We start from the raw sequence: 18,271 nt of genomic DNA on the forward strand, positions 1-18,271 counted from the left end.
GTGGCTGGAGGCTGGTGTGGTGCCTGGGGTCATCAAGTTTGGGTTCCTCCACCTAGGTGACACCTTCACCTTCGTTATTTCAGAGTGTGATGTCAGGCTAGATGACTCCCAGAGTCTGGTATCATCTTCTGTTTTTAAACATGGGACTAGACTGGGGATTAAACCTAGGTCCTCATGCTTTTGAGGTAGGTGCTCTACTCCTGAGCTACAATTCCAGTCTTCGTAGAGTTCTGAGTGTCTCATAGAGCAGTATGGTTTCCTTTACTCATGTTTGTAAAATTTCGTTAATGGAAGGCTAAGTAATAGCGAAAAGGTCACATGCTAGGGTTGGGGGGCGGTTGTTGTTATTCTGTTAGAAGTGTTCACTGGATAGATAGATACTTTGTAGGCAACTATCCAACACCTAAGAATAAAAGTGTAAGGCTAGAGAGATGGCTCCTTGGTTAAGAACCCTTTCTGTTCTATCAGATGACCCTGGTTCCATAGCCCAGTTCTGACTCCATGGACACCTGCACACACGTGCGCGTGTGCGCACACACACACACACACACACACACACACATCTCAGTCAGGTCAATTCCCAGTTCCAACAGACTTAGGTTGCTCTCAGCCTTGATGCTGTTCTTACAGTGCCGGCAGTCAGTAGGAAGATGCATAACTGCCAGAGTGCAGAGAATAAGACACTGAGTATTCATCCTAGATCACACATCATGTTAACCCCACCAGCACCACGGTTCAGGGCACTTCTCAGAAAGAATTCAAGGGCACAGCTGTGGCATTCATGAATTCAGAAGCTGTAGCTACCTGCACACTACGTAACACTGCACACTTTATGGAGGAGCCATTGACAGTTGATTGTTGCTGGGGGCATTACTTTTCTGAGGATATGGTGTGAGCACTGATAGGTGTCCCTTGCTCTAGTGCGGTGGTTCTCAACCTGTGGATTGCGACCCCAAAGGGATCAATTGACCCTTTCACAGAAGTCACCTAAGACCACTGGAAAACTCATATATTTACATTATGATTTATAACAGAAGCAAAATTACAGTTATAAAGTAGCAACAAAAATAATTTCATGGTTGGGGTTATCACAACATGAGGAACTGTATTAAAGGGCCGCAGCATTCAGAAGGTTGAGAACCACTGCTCTATGAATGGCTCCACCTCCATGCATATATGTACAACACTAGTTGGAGTTAATGAGTTATCCAAAGAAGAAGAATATGTGATGTTGAGAGGAATGGGGGGAGAGTTGGAGGGGTGAAATAGAGGATGAATATGGTCAGATTTCATTACATGAAATTCTCCAAAATGAAGAAACTTTTTAAATTTCTGAGTAAAAACATGAGCATTTGTGTGTTTTGGAATAAATTTGTGTATGTTTATTTTAGATTTTCAGAGGATTTTTAGAGGGAAAGGTGACATTTGCTCCAACCTATAAATATGACTTGTTTTCTGAAGACTATGACACCAGTGAGAAGTGCCGCACGCCTGCGTGGACAGACCGAGTCCTCTGGAGGAGGAGAAAGTGGCCTTTTGACAGATCAGGTATGGAGCGGACTTTCTTACTTAGGTAAATTCATGTGAATTTGTGAGGGGCAGAGTGAGAAACACTGAGCAATAATAAGAGCTTTTTATACAAAGGTTTTCTAGCATAGAATAAACCTTATAAAAGCATTTCATGCCTATTTTTTCAGTGACATAATTTCATGTAAAGCGAAATGAAGAAACATTTATTTTGTGAAATTTCTGATTGCAGTTCTGAAATTGAAGGTTTTGAATTATGCTTGGCTTTTGAACTTTTATGAAACAGTTTGGTCCCAGGTCCCAAGTAATTTTAGAAGTGAGCAACATTGCGGTTTTTCCCAAGTGAAGAAGAATATAACGTGATAAATACATCCCTAAAGATCTCTCTGGATTCCCTTCTTCTGGAGTGTTGGCATTTTAGCCTCAGACTGCCGCAGACTGGACCAGGAAGTGAGAGTTCATCTGTGTCCTATGACCACTCCTGTTCATGTGGCTTCTCTTGAATTTTCTTTTATTTTGATCGCAGCTGAAGACTTGGATCTTCTGAATGCTAGCTTCCAAGATGAAAGCAAAATCCTTTACACGTGGACCCCTGGCACTTTGCTGCACTACGGGAGAGCCGAGCTGAAGACTTCTGACCACAGGTTTAAACAGCCTCAGTTTTTAATGATGCTTGAAGTTTGTTTGAAATAAATTCCTTCTGAAACATCTCTAATGCATCTATCCACCTTTGTGTCTTAAGGCCCGTCGTCGCCCTGATTGATATAGATATATTTGAAGTTGAAGCTGAAGAGAGACAAAAAATTTATAAAGAAGTCATCGCCGTCCAGGGCCCACCAGATGGCACAGTGCTGGTCTCGATCAAAAGTTCTGCACAAGAAAACACCTTTTTTGATGATGCTTTGATTGATGAGCTTCTGCAGCAGTTTGCACACTTTGGTGAAGTCATACTCATAAGGTGAGTGAGGCATCTGACCACACTACAAACCGTAATCTAGTGACTGACCAGTGTGTAAGTGTGACATTTCCAAAGGAAAGGGCTACACATGGGGGGTTATTCAAGAGCTCCTGGGTTTCGAAAGGAACTTCTCTACTTAGAAAACTGAAAATGAGTAGTGAAACTTCTCCATGAAAATCTTCAAAATCTTTTCAAATCTGAGCCTGAGAGATGGCTCAGTGAACAGAGGCACTACCTGAGTCCATCCCTGGGATCCATGTGAGGGTGGACGGAGACAGCCTACTCCACATGCATGCTGTAGCAATAATGAATTAGTTAGCTTCTAAAAGACTTAAAACAGCTCTAGAAAGTAAAATCTCCCAGGTTTCCAGATGACAGAAGGCCTTGCCAAGTATAGAAATGTCAGACTGTCAGAAACATCTGTTACTCTGTGAGTGGGCAGGGAGTAGCTTCACAAGCAAAGAGAAAGTGCAGCCTTGAGCTAGAAGGGTCTAAATGGTGAGACAGAGAATCTTGTGCCATTTCAACTCCCTGGGTTCCTCCAAGTTCAGAATTGAAGCCAAAAGCTTTCCTTAGAATATTGTCAACATTAGGGAAAGTGTTGATAAGAAAACCGGGTGTTACTGTGATATAAAGCCATGGGGTGTCTGGACACTTAAGATATTATGTTGGCTACACCAGTGATACCAAACTGATAAAGAGAAACAGATACTAAAAGTAAAGTAGAGGTGGGTGTGGAGGTTACAGCTGTGGTCATGGTGCCGTTACAAAGAAAGATAATATTTGGAGCTCAGGACACTGGTACATCTAATCACAGTTTTACGGGGGCTCCTCCATAACCAACCATATGTACTTACTTAGGTAAGAATACCATCCCTGTGTATTTCAAGTGACAACATTCTTGTAACTTAAAAACTTCATGTCAGAGAAGCAGAGTCAGATGTCTGGTCATGTCTGAGTGATTATAGGATGTATCCCATGTGCTCCTGACTTTAGTACCGTAGTTTGGTACACTTTTATTTTGACCTTTTCTTCTTTTTTTTTCTAAAAAAAAAAAAAGAAAACAAACTGTCTTTTCTCATTATACATACCAATCCAAGTTCCTACTCCCTCCCCTCTTCCCATTCCTTCCTCCTACCCCCCTCACCCCCCCATCCACTCCTCAGAGAGTGTAAGGCACATTGCTTTGGGGAAGGTCCAAGGCCCTCTCTACTATAACTAGGCTGAGCAAGGCATCCATCCAAAGAGAATGGATCCCAAAAAACCAGTACAAGCAGTAGGGATAAATCCTGGTGCAACTGCTAGTGGTCCCTCAGTCTGTCCCAGCCGTGCAACTGTCAGCCACATTCAGAGGGACTAGTTTGGTCCTATGCTTGTTCCTTCCCAGTCCGGCTGGAGTTGGTGAGCTCCCATTAGATCAGGTAAACTGTTTCAGTGGGTGAACCCATCATGGTCTTGACATCTTTGCTCATATTCTCACTCCTCCCACTCTTCAACTGGACTTTGGGAGCTCAGTCCAGTGCTCTGATGTGGGACTCTGCCTCTGTTTCCATCAGTTGCTGGATGCAGGTTCTATGGTGATATTTAAGATATTCATCAGTCTGACTAGAGGACAAGACCAGTTCGAGCACCCTCTCACTATTGCTTAGGGTCTTAGCTGGGCTCATCCTTGCTAGAAAAGCTAAGTAATAAGGTGAACCCTAAGAAAAACATATAGATCTACCTGGAAAGTCGAGATAGACAGGATCACATGACAAAATTGGGAACATAGGGGTGGGGGGAGAAGGGAGGGTGGAAAGGGAGGGCAAGGAGAACTTGAGGGAACAGGATAGTATGGGGTTAGCAAGAAACCTGGCTCTAGAGAAAGGGCTTTCTCCATACAGGTGGGGAAGTTCAGTTTGCAAAATTGCTTTTGTAAATAAGACAAACACTGTTTTATTCTTTGGTTATGAATCTCATCATATAACCAGTGTCTCTTCAACATGTGTCCTTGGTTTCATTTTTCTACTTTTGGGCATTTCTTGTTTCCAAAGTATAGACTTGGAATCATAGCAAAGACCCAGAGAAAAAGACAGACACCTAACCTGAAGCTCCTTGTGACTGATTAGTTATGTTGTTTGGAGTTTCCTTCTCATTAATAGTTCCTATTACCTTTCTCAGTCAAAGGAAATGACCTTCAGGAAAGTCATGGAAACAGTGATAATGCTTACTTAATTAGTACCTCACTGTGGAGTCAGGAGATGTAGCTTCTAACACAGGGTCACCAGGAATGAGGCCCCTTCTCCTGCTCATTTTCTTACCTCAAGGGGAAGGAAGCAAGAGGGAAGTGCTGTGTTAGAGAGTGCCTTCCCCTGGGTGCCAGCCCAGTGGCTCCATGTTCTCTTCCTGGTCCCAGTTGTCCCTTAGGAGCCAGGGCCTGGAGATTGAGCTTAATTTTATTCTTACGTATCACTTTTTTTTTTCTTAAAGATTCGTAGAAGATAAAATGTGGGTTACATTTTTGGAGGGAAGCTCTGCCTTGAATGTTCTGAGCCTAAATGGTAAAGAGGTAAGGTAGATTTGATGATTCTAACCATTTGAAATGTCTGAAGATTATGTTTTACAAGCGTACTGTGAGAGTATCTAAATGTATTTTCAGTTAAGAGAGAGAATACTGTGAACTGCATAAGGGTTACTATTTTACTTTCTCCTTAGAATTAACCATTGACAGAAACGAAAAGGAAAACATTTTCATGTCCTAATTTGATTTCTACCATATTTAATGCAAAAATATTTAAAAATTTTAGTTAAGGATAGATAGTCCAGCTCCTGTGCACATTGTTTTCATGTGGAGGACATGCTTTCTTTACAAGAACAGGGACAGAAGGTCCTCATCATTTCCAAGAATTACCTGTAAGCTAAGGAAAGGCTTTGCTGTCAGTTCCCTCTTCCAGCATGGATACATAATTGCCCTAGATGGCAAGCGCCACACTGTGGCACTTTCAGATGGAACAGCTGAGGATGTTCTGAACCTGTGATTTGAAATGTCACCGATGGGGAACTTAGACCAGTGACTTGTGAAAGGTTGCATCTGTCCTGCGTTGCTAAGGATATGGTCAGTAGGTACACAGATGGAATTCTGGGTTCAGTTTCTCCAACAGTGAGCAGCTCCCTCTGAAGTTGATCAGCTTTCTCTTGTCATGTTACTTTTGCTTCCTTGAAGAAACATATTTGCATGTGTACATTGCTTGAGTTTGTTTTGTTTTTATATTTTGTTTTTAATGCAGTACTAATGTATTCATGTTGAAATGAATTATGGGAAAAAACTGAGAATGTTAAGATAATATTTAGTTGACCCTTCTAGAAGTTACACATTTCTAAACCTCTAATGTATTGCCTTTGTTAGAACCACTAATTTAACCCAAGTTTTTTCAGGAATTATCCAGTTTCAGAGAAAAATCTGAAGAGGTTGGGCATGGTAGCACATACCTGTGGTCCCAGCTCTTGGTAGGCAGAGGCAAGGGTCTCACTGAATTTTAGACCAGCCTGGGCTTCACAAGTGAGACTGTGTCTCAAAAAAACAAAAAGCAACACACATACATACAAACAACAAACAAATAATAAAAATAATTTTTTAAATATAATATTTGGTAAATATAGAAGATTTTTGTTGATTTTAAAAGATGATCTAAAAAATATGTAGGTAAATGATGAATTTAGCTGAATTTAATATTTGGGTTTGATAAGCAAGTAAGAGATTCAAAACACAGTTGCTGTTAGACAAGCCGTGCTATTTAAGTGAGTAGCTTCTGACCTCTGTGCCTTCAGGAATCCCGAGAGGAATAATCCTGGGATCTATCCACAGAATTGCCACCTGTCAGCACAGTGTGTCCACCACAGCTACACAGGTTATTTATAAAATACTTATTAATATTTTAAAAGTTTAGTCTTCTTATCACTAAAGAACCCTTCAAACAAAAGAAAGTCGAAACTGTATAAAAGAGCTTGTAACTAGGAAGCTAGTCTGTTGTATAGTGTGGACTTTGAGTGAGACCTTTTCCTCTCTAGCATCTCCATGTCCTTGATGAAGGAGTCTTATGCCCAAGAACAAAGTTTTAAAGAATTTAAAAATACACCACAGTGTAACTTGATTATAACATATTGGTGACTTTATGAAATCATATTCAGATCTAAAGCCACTTAAAAGCTTAAGGAAAGCTGAAGGCTTGCTTGGTAAGTGTCAGCCATCCTAGCTCCAGAACAGCTAATTTTTGTAGAAGATTTAAAATAATCTTCACACAACATTGTTCAGATATTTGAAATGCTAAAACCACACGTTCGTATGTAGCAGCGTACAGTGGAGCGGCTCTCAGGACCAAACGATAGCAAGTGTGTGTTCAAGGCCTCTGTCTCTCCTGCGGTTGTTTCCATTTAGTTTATGGATCCAAACTGGAATTACATAATAGACTATCAGTAGTTTGTATTTGGCCAGGAAGAGATGCTGGCTAGAGAAAAGGAATCCTAATTACTTTTGCTTGACGTCATAAGCTTTTATAGGCAGAATGGTGAAAAACCTGCACATGGGAAAATTTTAATATGTGTTGAAGACTTTATTTTGATTAGAATCCAACTAAACCATTGATGCCATTGCATAATGTGACATAGGCACCCTTTTCCCACGTTAGTTTCTGTGTTAATAAGCTTTTCTTCCATATCTCTTTTATGTCAACTAGTTATTAAATCGGACTATAACAATTACCTTAAAAAGTCCAGACTGGATCAAGAATTTGGAAGAAGAGATGAGTTTGGAGAAAATCAGTGTCACATTGCCCTCATCAACGAGCTCCACCCTGCTCGGGGAGGATGCGGAGCTCACAGCCGATTTCGACATGGAAGGTGCGTATGCTGACCAGACTTACTCTGTGTGCTGTTTGCGCCCTCCCAGCACTAACGACTTGTTGTCCAGTTTATCTCGCTCCTTGAACATGGTTCTAGTAATGGTTTGTTTTATATAGTATAATGTTTGTCTCATGATATTAGACTTGGTAATTCATATGCTGTTTTATCATTAAATAGTAAATACATTTGCATATTTTACTCTATATTGTATAATAAAAGCACAGGATGGTATTTTGTTTGTGCCAATAATTACAGTGAAGCAGAAGTTCCAAATGATTCTTTTTACTGCCGAAATGAGTTCATAATAATTACTACAAAAGAAATGTTCCAAAGGAATTCAGAGAGAGTCCAAGTGACTAGGAATACATTCATGTAAAACTGAACCCATGCATAGAAAGGTATCTACTTCAGTTGAAATTTTGAGACAAATTATCTGGGTTGTAGTTTTTTTAAACATTATTTGAAAGTACATTTGATTTCTAATACTATGTTATATGTGTGAGCATAGTTTTCATTAGGATATACTTTGTTTTTTGTTTGTTTTTGTTTGTTTTTGTTTTTTGAGACAGATTTCTCAGTAGCTTTGGAACCTATCCTGGAACTAGCTCTTGTAGGCCTTGAACTCAGAGATTCACCTGCCTCTGCCTCCTGAGTGCTAGAATATACTTGTGGTAGAGTGAATGTTTAGTGTGTATATGTAACATGAGGTCCGGCTTGTTGGGGTTTCTGTCCTGCCCAGTACCCCAAAGCCGGGCAAGCCCAAAGAAAATCACACACAGGACTCCATAAGGTTATAAACTGATTGGCCCTTAGCTCTGGCTACTTATTAGCTCTTATAACTTATGTTACCCCATTATCCTTATCTATGTTAGCCACATGGGCTCAGTACCTTTCTCAGTGTGACGGCTTACTTGTTGCCTCTTCGGTGATCTGCGCAGGAATGGCTGAGGAACCTTTCTCCTCCCTAGCCTTATCCTATTCTCATTACTCCGCCTCTACTTCCTGTCTGGTTGACCCGCCTATACTTCCTGCCTGGCCAATCAGCGTTTTATTAAAATACATGATTGACAGAATACAGATAATTCTCTCGCACCATTTCCCTCTTTTTTTAAAAAAAAAAACAAAGGAAAATACCCATAGTCCATTTGTTGGGAATGTGGGTATAGTATTTCAGGCTACTTCCTGCTGGTTGGGGGCGCTGATAATCTTATGGGGACCTAAAGAAAATTTAGAGTTATAATCAAGTCCTGACTGAAGTATCCTGTGAGTCTTGATCATCTCAGGCAGCAGTCTTGAACCTGTTTTGGATGAAGAACTCAGACATCTGGGCCATCTATTCCTGTCGGAGATTTTTCAGGTGGCCTCCCTTGGTCAAAGGTGATTTTTCTAAACTCTGAATAAATCCAGAGCCTCTCGTTTTCTATGGAAAACAAAAGCAGAATCTCTTCTCCAAAGTAGCATACCTTTTGACTTCAATTTTGAAGCCAAGGTATTTTCAAAATACCTATCTTGGGTTAGTTCAGCAGTATTTATAAACAAAAGTCCTTTAGCAGCTATTGCTCCTTCCTCAGCATTCAAACAATTCAAAGAGAGCATAATGGCATACAGTATTAAGATTCTCTGTGTATTTTCCATCTTTGTGTGGCTTTACTTTAACCTCTATTTCTTTTATTTTTACTTTTACTTTTTGAGACAGGTTTTCTGTATATCTTTGTCCTGGAATAACACTGTAGACCAGGCTCTCCTTGAATTCACAGAGATCCTTCCGTCTCTGCCTCCCTAGTACTGGGCTCAAAGGTGTTTGCTACCACACCTTGAACTCACAGAGATCCACGTGTCTCTGCTTCCCCAGTGCTAGGATTAAAGGTGTGTGCTACCACACCTTGAACTCAGAGATCTGTCTGTCTCTGCCTCCCAGGCATTGGGATTAAAGGTGTGTGCTACCACACCTTGAAGTCACAGAGGTCAACTACCTCTGCCCCTTAAAGTCTCAGAGGTCAATGTACCTCTGCCTCCCAGGCATTGGGATTAAAGGTGTGTACCACCATACCCTATTTCTCCCTTTCTTTATTTTTTATTTTTAATGACTTTAACATTTAGCCTGCATATATTTTTAACACACTGTAAACTCTTTAGAGGTTTTCTTCATCTTTGAACCTCTCTTTACTGTATCTCTCTCTCTTTTTTGACTACATGAGTCTTTAAGGAGAAGATTAAAGCCGTGGCTTTGACGGCTAGATCCAGCCCATTTCTTAACTTTCCAGCCTCACGGCTGAGATACCAGCCAGAGCTGTGTTCACTGCCACAACTCTATGGTGTTTCAAGGTCCTTGCTAGCAAGCAAGCTGTAGCATTCTGCTCACAGACCACACTCAGTCGGACTGCCTGCCTGAAAGAGTCAGAGATTGCCTTGGCAGGACAGCCCAGAAAGCCGACATTTTAAAACAGCACAGCTTTTTTCCTGCTATAGCTTAAAACCGAAAAGCATGCGTTCAGCTTTTCATCAACACCATTTAAGTGTTTCGTGGCAGGACCTCTTAATGAGCTGCAAGGTTTTGTAGCTAAAGCTGAGTCAGGAAGCCTCTCTTAGGTGAGAGCCTTGCTTACCTCTAGCAAGCAAAGTGGACCCGAGAAATTGCTGCTACCAACAAAACATGCTTTACTCTATTCTTTCCCAAGCTTTCTCAGGCTTTTTGTGGATTCTGTTATCCACACGTTGGCGCCATATGTAACATGAGGGCCGGCTTGTTGGGGTTTCTGTCCTGCCCAGTACCCCAAAGCCGGGCAAGCCCAAAGAAAATCACACACAGGACTCCATAAGGTTATAAACTGATTGGCCCTTAGCTCTGGCTACTTATTAGCTCTTATAACTTATGTTACCCCATTATCCTTATCTATGTTAGCTACATGGGCTCAGTACCTTTCTCAGTGTGACGGCTTACTTGTTGCCTCTTCGGTGGTCTGCGCAGGAATGGCTGAGGAACCTTTCTCCTCCCTAGCCTTATCCTATTCTCATTACTCCGCCTCTACTTCCTGTCTGGTTGACCCGCCTATACTTCCTGCCTGGCCAATCAGCGTTTTATTAAAATACATGATTGACAGAATACAGATAATTCTCCCGCACCATGTATAAGGCCCTGGGTTCCATCACTGGCCTCCCCAAAAATGTGTATCTGACTCTGCACCTCTAGATAACACATCTAAGTTAGACATCTTTTAGGATAACCACTAGCTTTTATATTGGTCATTTACTTGATCCCTACATAAATACACAATTTTTAGATGCTAAATTATGTTGGTTCCCTTTCTAGTTGTGGCCAGGTACCTTTCAGAAATAAGTTAAGGAGAAGATAATATTTTGGCATATGTTTTCAGATGTTCAGTCTGGTTGATTGGTACATATACTTGGAGAAGCATCATGGAGGCAGGAACAGATGGTGGAAACTGGTCTTTTCTTCTTAGCAGATAAGAAGCAAAGAAAAGGCGGGGCGGGGGCAAATGAGAAGAGGCCAGAGCAGGAAATAGACCCAGAGACAAACTCCTACTTTCTACCACTTTCCAACAATGCCGTTTCCCATACATCCTTGGGGCATGGGTCCATTTGTTATATCCGAGCTGTCTAATCTCCTCTGGGTGCTCTCTCAGGCATAGCCAGAGGTAGGCTTCACTGCTCTCCCAGCTATTTGTGCCATCAAAATTAACTAACCATCGTAGAGGCGCATGCCAGGTGCTGCAAATTCTGTGACCATGTTCTTTGTTAGCTCTAGAACTCACTGTGTGCTAGGTGCTTTGCAGGCAATCATAGTAAGTGTGATAATGAACGGTGGTATGATGCCCCATGGGAAAGTTTGTAGTCTATAAAAAATAAAGTCAAGGGACTGCAGAGATGGCTCAGTGGTTAAAAGCACCAGCTGCTCTTGTAGAGGACCCATGTTTGGTTCCTGTAAGAGGGGGGCTGCTTGTTTGTTCTTGGTAGCTCAGACCCATAATATTCACACAGAAACTATATTATTTAAATCAATGCTTGGCCGATTAGCTCTAGCTTCTTATTGGTTAACTCCCACATAGTAATTTAACCTTTTTCCATTAATCTGTGTATTGCCACATGGCTGTGGCTTACTGGCTAAAATTCCTGCTTCTGTCTCTGGCAGGGGCTATATAGCTTCTCTCTGATTCTACTTCCTTTCTCCCAGCATTCAGTTTAGTTTTCCCTGCCTAGCTCTGTTCCCCTATAGCTCTGCTGTAGGCCCAAAGCAGTTTCTTTATTAACCAATGATATTACATACAGCATACAGAGGGGAAACCCACATCAGGGTCCTAGTACCCACATGGTGATTATGTAACTCCAGTTCCATGGGATCCATGGAACTCTTCTGGCCTCTTCAGGCACTGCACTTGTGTTGTGCATACATCCATGCAAATAAAACTCTCATACACATAAAAGGAAAGACATTTTTAAAGTCAAGAAAAGTATAAACAGGAAAGAATGGTCCATGACATCTCATACCTCAGAGAGATGAGGGACAGAATAAGGACAGGAACTTGTCTAATTTAGGAGCAGCGAGGGAAGCTGTCCGTGACCTTTGTCAGAGTGATTTTGGTGATATAGTAAAGCAGATGGTGAAATTGTTCCGGGTGGCAGGTGAAGAAGTAGGGGTGCGGAACAGTTGCTTTGAATGTGGGGGGAGCTGAGAGTGCTAAGTGGAGGCTGATACTGTGAGAGCACTGACAGAAGAACAAGGTCTCTGAGGGAAGAGGGCAGTGCTGGCCTCATCCGATCTGCCAGTCGTGCCCGAGTACCAGCTGTGCAGTAAGAATGCAGCTTGCGGGGTACTTGGTGGCGGAGGCTCCACTTGCTGACTTCTCTTCGTTATGAACCTTAAGTGCTCAAATGGTTTGGTGGACTGGGACATTCCACAGTTTAGGGGACTTGAGGAGACACTTTGAGATAGTGTTTCTGGAAAAAATAAATGAGAAGAATAACCAAATAAGAAATCAGAATTTTCAGGCAACTTAGGGGACCCAAAGGAAATTGAAAACTACAAACTTGTCAGTATGACCATGAGGATGATGTGGTTTTCTTCAGGAAGTGGCACTCACTGATGAGTGCACTGTCGAGACATGAAGTAGTGGGACTGACCAATGAGAGGGTTTGTCGAGCACAGGCAATGGGAGACCCGTACAGTGGGGGTGTTCAGATGAACTTCTGAAGCTAAACACAGAGGGGGCCACCTTGGATGGGGCTGGAGCACTAGGAAGCAAGCTGGATCTTGGTGGAGTGAAAGAAAGCAACCCGAATGAAGTGTTTGCAGTCACTAAGTGTCCAGAGGTCGGGTAGGCTGAGGCTGTTGCTGTCATTGGGGACAGTGCTGAGGCATTCGGATTGTTCCACTTGCTGTCCTTAGGACTTTGGCACATGCAGAAAGGTAATAGTGCCCACTTACCATTGTGCTTTATCTGACTGACTGTACTTAGTTCTGGTCTCTGGAAGGTGGGGAGATTTCTGAAGTGGGTGGGATAAAGGGTGTTATTTTTAAGACTACTGCCTTAAAATTAGCACTCGGGAGGAAGGCTTATGTTCTGGGTTATGAATCCTATTGCACGGGGTACTCTGACCCTGCTTTCCAACCCTTAGGTTAAGTGGACATGAGACCTCATGGGAAAAATTGGATCTATGTTGGGTAGAAGAGCTTGAAGTGGGAGACTTCTGGTTAAGGCAGCAGTTCTCAACCTGTAGGTCATGACCCCTTGTATCTTTTTTTTATTATTATTAAAAATTTCCACCTCATCCCCCGCCTGCCTTTTCCCTTCCCCCCCCTCCCCCTCCCTCTCTAGCCTTAAGAACAGTCAGGGTTCCCTGCCCTGTGGGAAGTCCAAGGTCCTCCCCCCTCCATCCAGGTCTATAAAGGTGAGCATCCAAACAAACCAGGCTCCCACAAAGTCAGTCCATGCAGTAGAATAAAAATCCAGTGCCATTGTCTTTGGCTTCTCAGTTAGCCTTCATTGCCAGCCACGTTCAGAGTGTCCATTTTGATCACATGCTCCAACACTCCCAGTCCAGCTGGCCTTAGTGAGCTCCCATTAGGTCAGTCCCACTGTCTCAGTGGGTGGATGCACCCCTCGTGATCCTGACTTCCTTCATGTTCTCCCTCCTTCTGTTCCTCATTTGGACCTAGGGAGCTCAGTCCAGTGCTCCAATGTGGGTCTCTGTCTCTATCTCCATCCATCGCCAGATGAAGGTTCTATGGGTGATATGCAAGATATTCATCAGAGTGGCTATGGGACAAGGCCAGTTCAGGCACCCTCTCCTCTGCTGCCCAAGGAACAATCTGGGGACCTCTCCTTGGACCTGGGAACCTCTCTAGAGACAAGTCCCTAGCAAACCCTAAAATGGCTCCCTTAATTAAGATATTTACTTCCCTGCTCCCATATCCACCCTTCTTCCATCCCACCCATCCCATTCCCCCAAGCTTTCCCCAATCCTCCCCTTCTCCCCTCTCTCTACCCATCTCCCCTTACATCCACCCTCCACCCCCCCACACACCCGTGCACCCAAAGTTTTGCCTGGCAATCTTGTCTACTTCCAATATCCAGGAGGATAACTACATAATTTTCTTCAGGTTCACCTTCTTATTTAGCTTCTCTAGAATCACGAATTATAGGCTCGAAGTCCTTAAATTATGGCTAGAATCCACTTATGAGTGAGTACATACCTTATTCCTCTTTTGGGATCTGGGATACCTCACTCAGTAAAGTGTTTTCTATTTCCATCCATTTGCATGCAAAATTCAAGATGTCATTGTTTTTTACTGCTGAGTAAAACTCTAATGTGTATATGTTCCACACCTTCTTTAACCATTCTTCTATTGAGGGACACCTAGGTTGTTTCCAGGGTTCTGGCTATTACAAATAGTGCTGCTATGAACATAGTTGAACAAATGCTTTTGTGGTGTGATAGGGCATCTCTTGGGTATATTCCCAAGAGTGGAATTGCTGGGTCCTGAGGGAGGTTGACTCCCAGTTTCCTGAGAAACCGCCACACTGATTTCCACAGTGGCTGCACAAGTTTGCATTCCCACCAACAATGGATGAGAGTTCCCCTCACTCCACATCCTCTCCAGCATAGGCTATCATTGGTGTTTTTGAGTTTAGCTATTCTGACAGGTGTACGATGGTATCTCAAAGTGGTTTTGATTTGCATTTCCCTGATCGCTAAGGAGGTTGAGCATGACCTTAAGTGTCTTCTGGCCATTCGAACTTCTGTTGAGAATTCTCTGTTCAGTTCAGTACCCCATTTTTTAATTGGATTAATTGGAGTTTTAGTGTCTAGTTTCTTGAGTTCTTTGTATATTTTGGAGATCAGACCTTTGTCTGATGAGGGGCTGGTGAAGATCTTCTCCCAATCAGTAGGTTGCATTTTGGTCTTAATGACAGTGTCCTTTGCTTTACAGAAGCGTCTCAGTTTCAGGAGGTCCCATTTATTCATTGTTGCTTTTATTGTCTGTGCTACTAGGGTTCTACCTAGGAAGTGCTCTCCTGTGCCCATGTCTTGTAGACTACTTCCCACTTTCTCTTCTATCAGGTTCAATGTGGTCAGATTAATGTTGAAGTCTTTAATCCATTTGGACTTGAGTTTTGTGCATGGTGATAGATATGGATCTATTTTCATTCTTCTACAGGTTGACATCCAGTTATGCCAGCACCATTTGTTAAAGATGCTTGCTTTCTTCTATTGAATACTTTTAGCTCCTTTGTCGAAAATCAGGTGTTCATAAGTTTGCAGATTAAGATCTGGGTCTTTGATTCGATTCCATTGGTCAACATCTCTGTTTTTGTGCCAATACGAAGCAGTTTTCATTACTGTAGCTCTGTAATGGAGTTTGAAGTCAGGGATGGTAATGCCTCTGTAAGTACTTTTATTGTATAGGATTGTTTTGGCTATCCTGGGTTTTTTGTTTTTCCATATAAAGTTGATTATTGTTCTCTCAAGGTCTGTGAAAAATTTCGCTGGGATTTTGATGGGGATTGCATTGAATCTATAGACTGCTTTTGGTAAAATTGCCATTTTTACTATGTTGATCCTCCCAATCCAAGAGCAGGGGAGGTCTTTCCATTTTCTGGTATCCTCTTCAATTTCTTTCTTCAAAACCTTAAATTTCTTGTCATATAGATCTTTCGCTTCCTTGGTTAGAGTTACCCCAAGATACTTTATGCTATTTGTGGCTATCGTGAAAGGTGATGTTTCTCTGATTTTCCTCTCTGTATCTTTGTTCTTTGTGTATAGGAGGGCAACTGATGTTTTGGAGTTGATCTTGTATCCTGCCACAGTACTAAAGGTGTTGATCAGCTGTAGAAGTTCTTTGGTAGAGTTTTTGGGGTCGCTTATGTACACTATCATATCATCTACAAGTAATGAAAGTTTGACTTCTTCCTTTCCAATTCAAATCCCCTTGATCTCTTTATGCTGTCTTATTGCTATTGCTAGAACTTCAAGCACTATATTGAAGAGGTATGGAGAGAATGGACAGCCTTGTCTTGTTCCAGATTTTAATGGGATGGCTTTGAGTTTCTCTCCATTTAATTTAATGTTAGCTGTCTGCTTGCTGTTTATTGCCTTTATTATATTTAGGAATGAACCTTGTATCCCTGATCTCTCCAAGACCTTTATCATAAAGGGGTGTTGAATTTTGTCAAATGCTTTTTCAGCATCTAATGAAATGATCATATGTTTTTTTTCCTTCAGTTTATTTATATGATGGATTACGTTGATAGATTTTCGTATGTTGAACCAGCCCTGCCTCTCTGGGATGAAGCCTACTTGATCATAATGTATAATTTTTTGGATGTGTTCTTGGATTCTGTTTGCGAGTATTTTATTGAGAATTTTTGCATCAATGTTCATGAGTGAGATTGGTCTGTAATTCTCTTTCTTGGTTAAGTCTTTGTGTGGTTTGGGTATCAGGATGACTGTAGTTTCATAAAAGGAGTTAGGCAATGACTCTTCTGTTTCTATTTTGTGAAACACATTAAGGAGTATAGGTATTAACTCTACTTAGAAGATCTGATAGAATTCTGCATTGAAACCATCTGGGCCAGGGCTTTTTTTGGTAGGGAGGCTTCTGATGACAGCTTCTATTTCCTCTCGACTTACAGGTCTATTTAAACTGCTCACCTGGTCTTGACTTAATTTTGGTAAATTGTATTTATCTAAAAAAGTATCCATTTCTCCCACGTTTTCCAATTTTGTGGCATACAGGCTTTTGTAGTAAAATCTAATGATTCTCTGAATTTCCTCTGTGTCTGTGGTTATGTCCCCCTTTCCATTTCTGATCTTGCTAATTTGCATGTTCTCTCTCTGCCGTTTGATTAGTTTGGATAGGGGTTTATCAATCTTGTTGATTTTCTGCAGGAACCAGCTTTTTGTTTTATTGATTCTTTGGATTGTTTTCTGTGTTTCAATTTTGTTGATTTCAGCCCTCACTTTGATTATTTCCAGTCTTCTACTCCTCCTGGGTGAGTCTGCTTCTTTTTTTTCTAGAGCTTTCAGGTGTGCTGTTAAATCTCTAACGTGTGCTTTCTCCGTTTTATTTATGTGGGCACTTAGTGCTATGAACTTTCCTCTTAGCACTGCTTTCATTAGTGTCCCATAGGTTTGGGTATGTTGTGTCTTTATTTTCGTTGAATTCAAGGAAGACTTTAATTTCTCTCTTTATTTCTTCCTTGACTCAGGGATGGTTCAGTAGTTGACTGTTCAGTTTCCATGAGTTTGTAGGCTTTCTGGGATTAGAATTATTGTTGAATTCTAACTTTATTCCATGGTTATCTGATAGTACACAGGTAATTACTACAATTTCTTTATATCTATGGATGTTTACTTTGTTACCATTTATGTGATCAATTTTTGAGAAGGTTCCATGAGATGCTGAGAAGAATGTATATTCTTTTCTGTTTGGGTGGAATGTTCTATAGATGTCTGTTAGGTCCATTTGGTTCATTACATCTGTTAGTTCTCTTATTTCTCTGTTAGGTTTCTGTCTGGTTGACCTGTCCATTGGTGAGAGAGGAGTGTTGAAATAACCCACTATTAGAAGTATGGGGTTTGATGTATGTTCTGAATTCTAGTAATATTTCTTTTACATATGTGGGTGCTTTTATATTAGGTGCGTAGATATTCAGGATTGAGACTTCCTCCTGATGAATTGTTCCTGATATGAGTATAAAGTGTCCATCTCCGTCTCTTCTGATTGATTTTAGTTTGAAATCTATTTTGTTAGATATTAGTATAGCCACACCCGCTTGTTTCTTTGGTCCATTTGATTGGAAAACCTTTTCCCAACCCTTTATTCTGAGGTAGTGTCTGTCTTTGTGTTTGAGGTGCATTTCTTGTAGGCAGCAGAATGTTGGATCCTGATTACATATCCATTCTCTTAACCTGTGCCTTTTTATATGTGAGTTGAGTCCATTAATTATTAAGCGATATTAATGACCAGTGGTTGTTGACTCCAGTTATTTTTCCTGGTGCTATTGTTTGTGTGTTTCCCTTCTTTGAGTTGTGCTGGTGGAGGGTTGTCAGATGCTTGTGTTATTATGAGTGTTGTTGGCTTTCTTGGTTTGTGGTTTTCCTTCTAGTATTTTCTGTAGGGCTGGGTTTGTGGCTACATATTGTTTAAATCTGTTTTTGTCCTGGAATATCTTGTTTTCTCCATTGATGGTAAATGCAAGCTTTGCTGGGTATAGTAGTCTGGACTTGCATCCTTGGTCTCTTAGTTTCTGCAGCACATCTATCCAAAACTTTCTGGCTTTCATGGTTTCCATTGAGAAGTCAGGTGTAATTCTGATAGGTTTCCCTTTATATGTTACTTGACTTTTTTCCCTTGCAGCTCTTAATATTTGTTCTTTATCCTGTATG

At 41.4% G+C, this 18,271-nt stretch overlaps 1 protein-coding gene across 17 annotated transcripts in view; it reads left to right on the forward strand.

The window, feature by feature from the left end:
- The window catches only part of Synj1 (synaptojanin 1), an 84,074-nt gene that overhangs the window by 50,131 nt on the left and 15,672 nt on the right, over positions 1-18,271 (forward strand). For all 17 annotated transcript variants that reach the window (XM_085685760.2, XM_085685751.2, XM_085685753.2 and 14 more), the window contains 5 exons: positions 1,392-1,548; positions 2,054-2,171; positions 2,270-2,485; positions 4,955-5,033; positions 7,198-7,360. In XM_085685760.2, coding sequence (XP_085541886.1) covers positions 1,392-1,548; positions 2,054-2,171; positions 2,270-2,485; positions 4,955-5,033; positions 7,198-7,360 — 733 coding nt within the window. The remainder of the gene's footprint in view (positions 1-1,391; positions 1,549-2,053; positions 2,172-2,269; positions 2,486-4,954; positions 5,034-7,197; positions 7,361-18,271) is intronic.

This window comes from Myodes glareolus, chromosome 2 (genome assembly GCF_982192425.1).
Source record: "Myodes glareolus chromosome 2, mMyoGla1.1, whole genome shotgun sequence".
NCBI lineage: Eukaryota > Metazoa > Chordata > Mammalia > Rodentia > Cricetidae > Myodes > Myodes glareolus.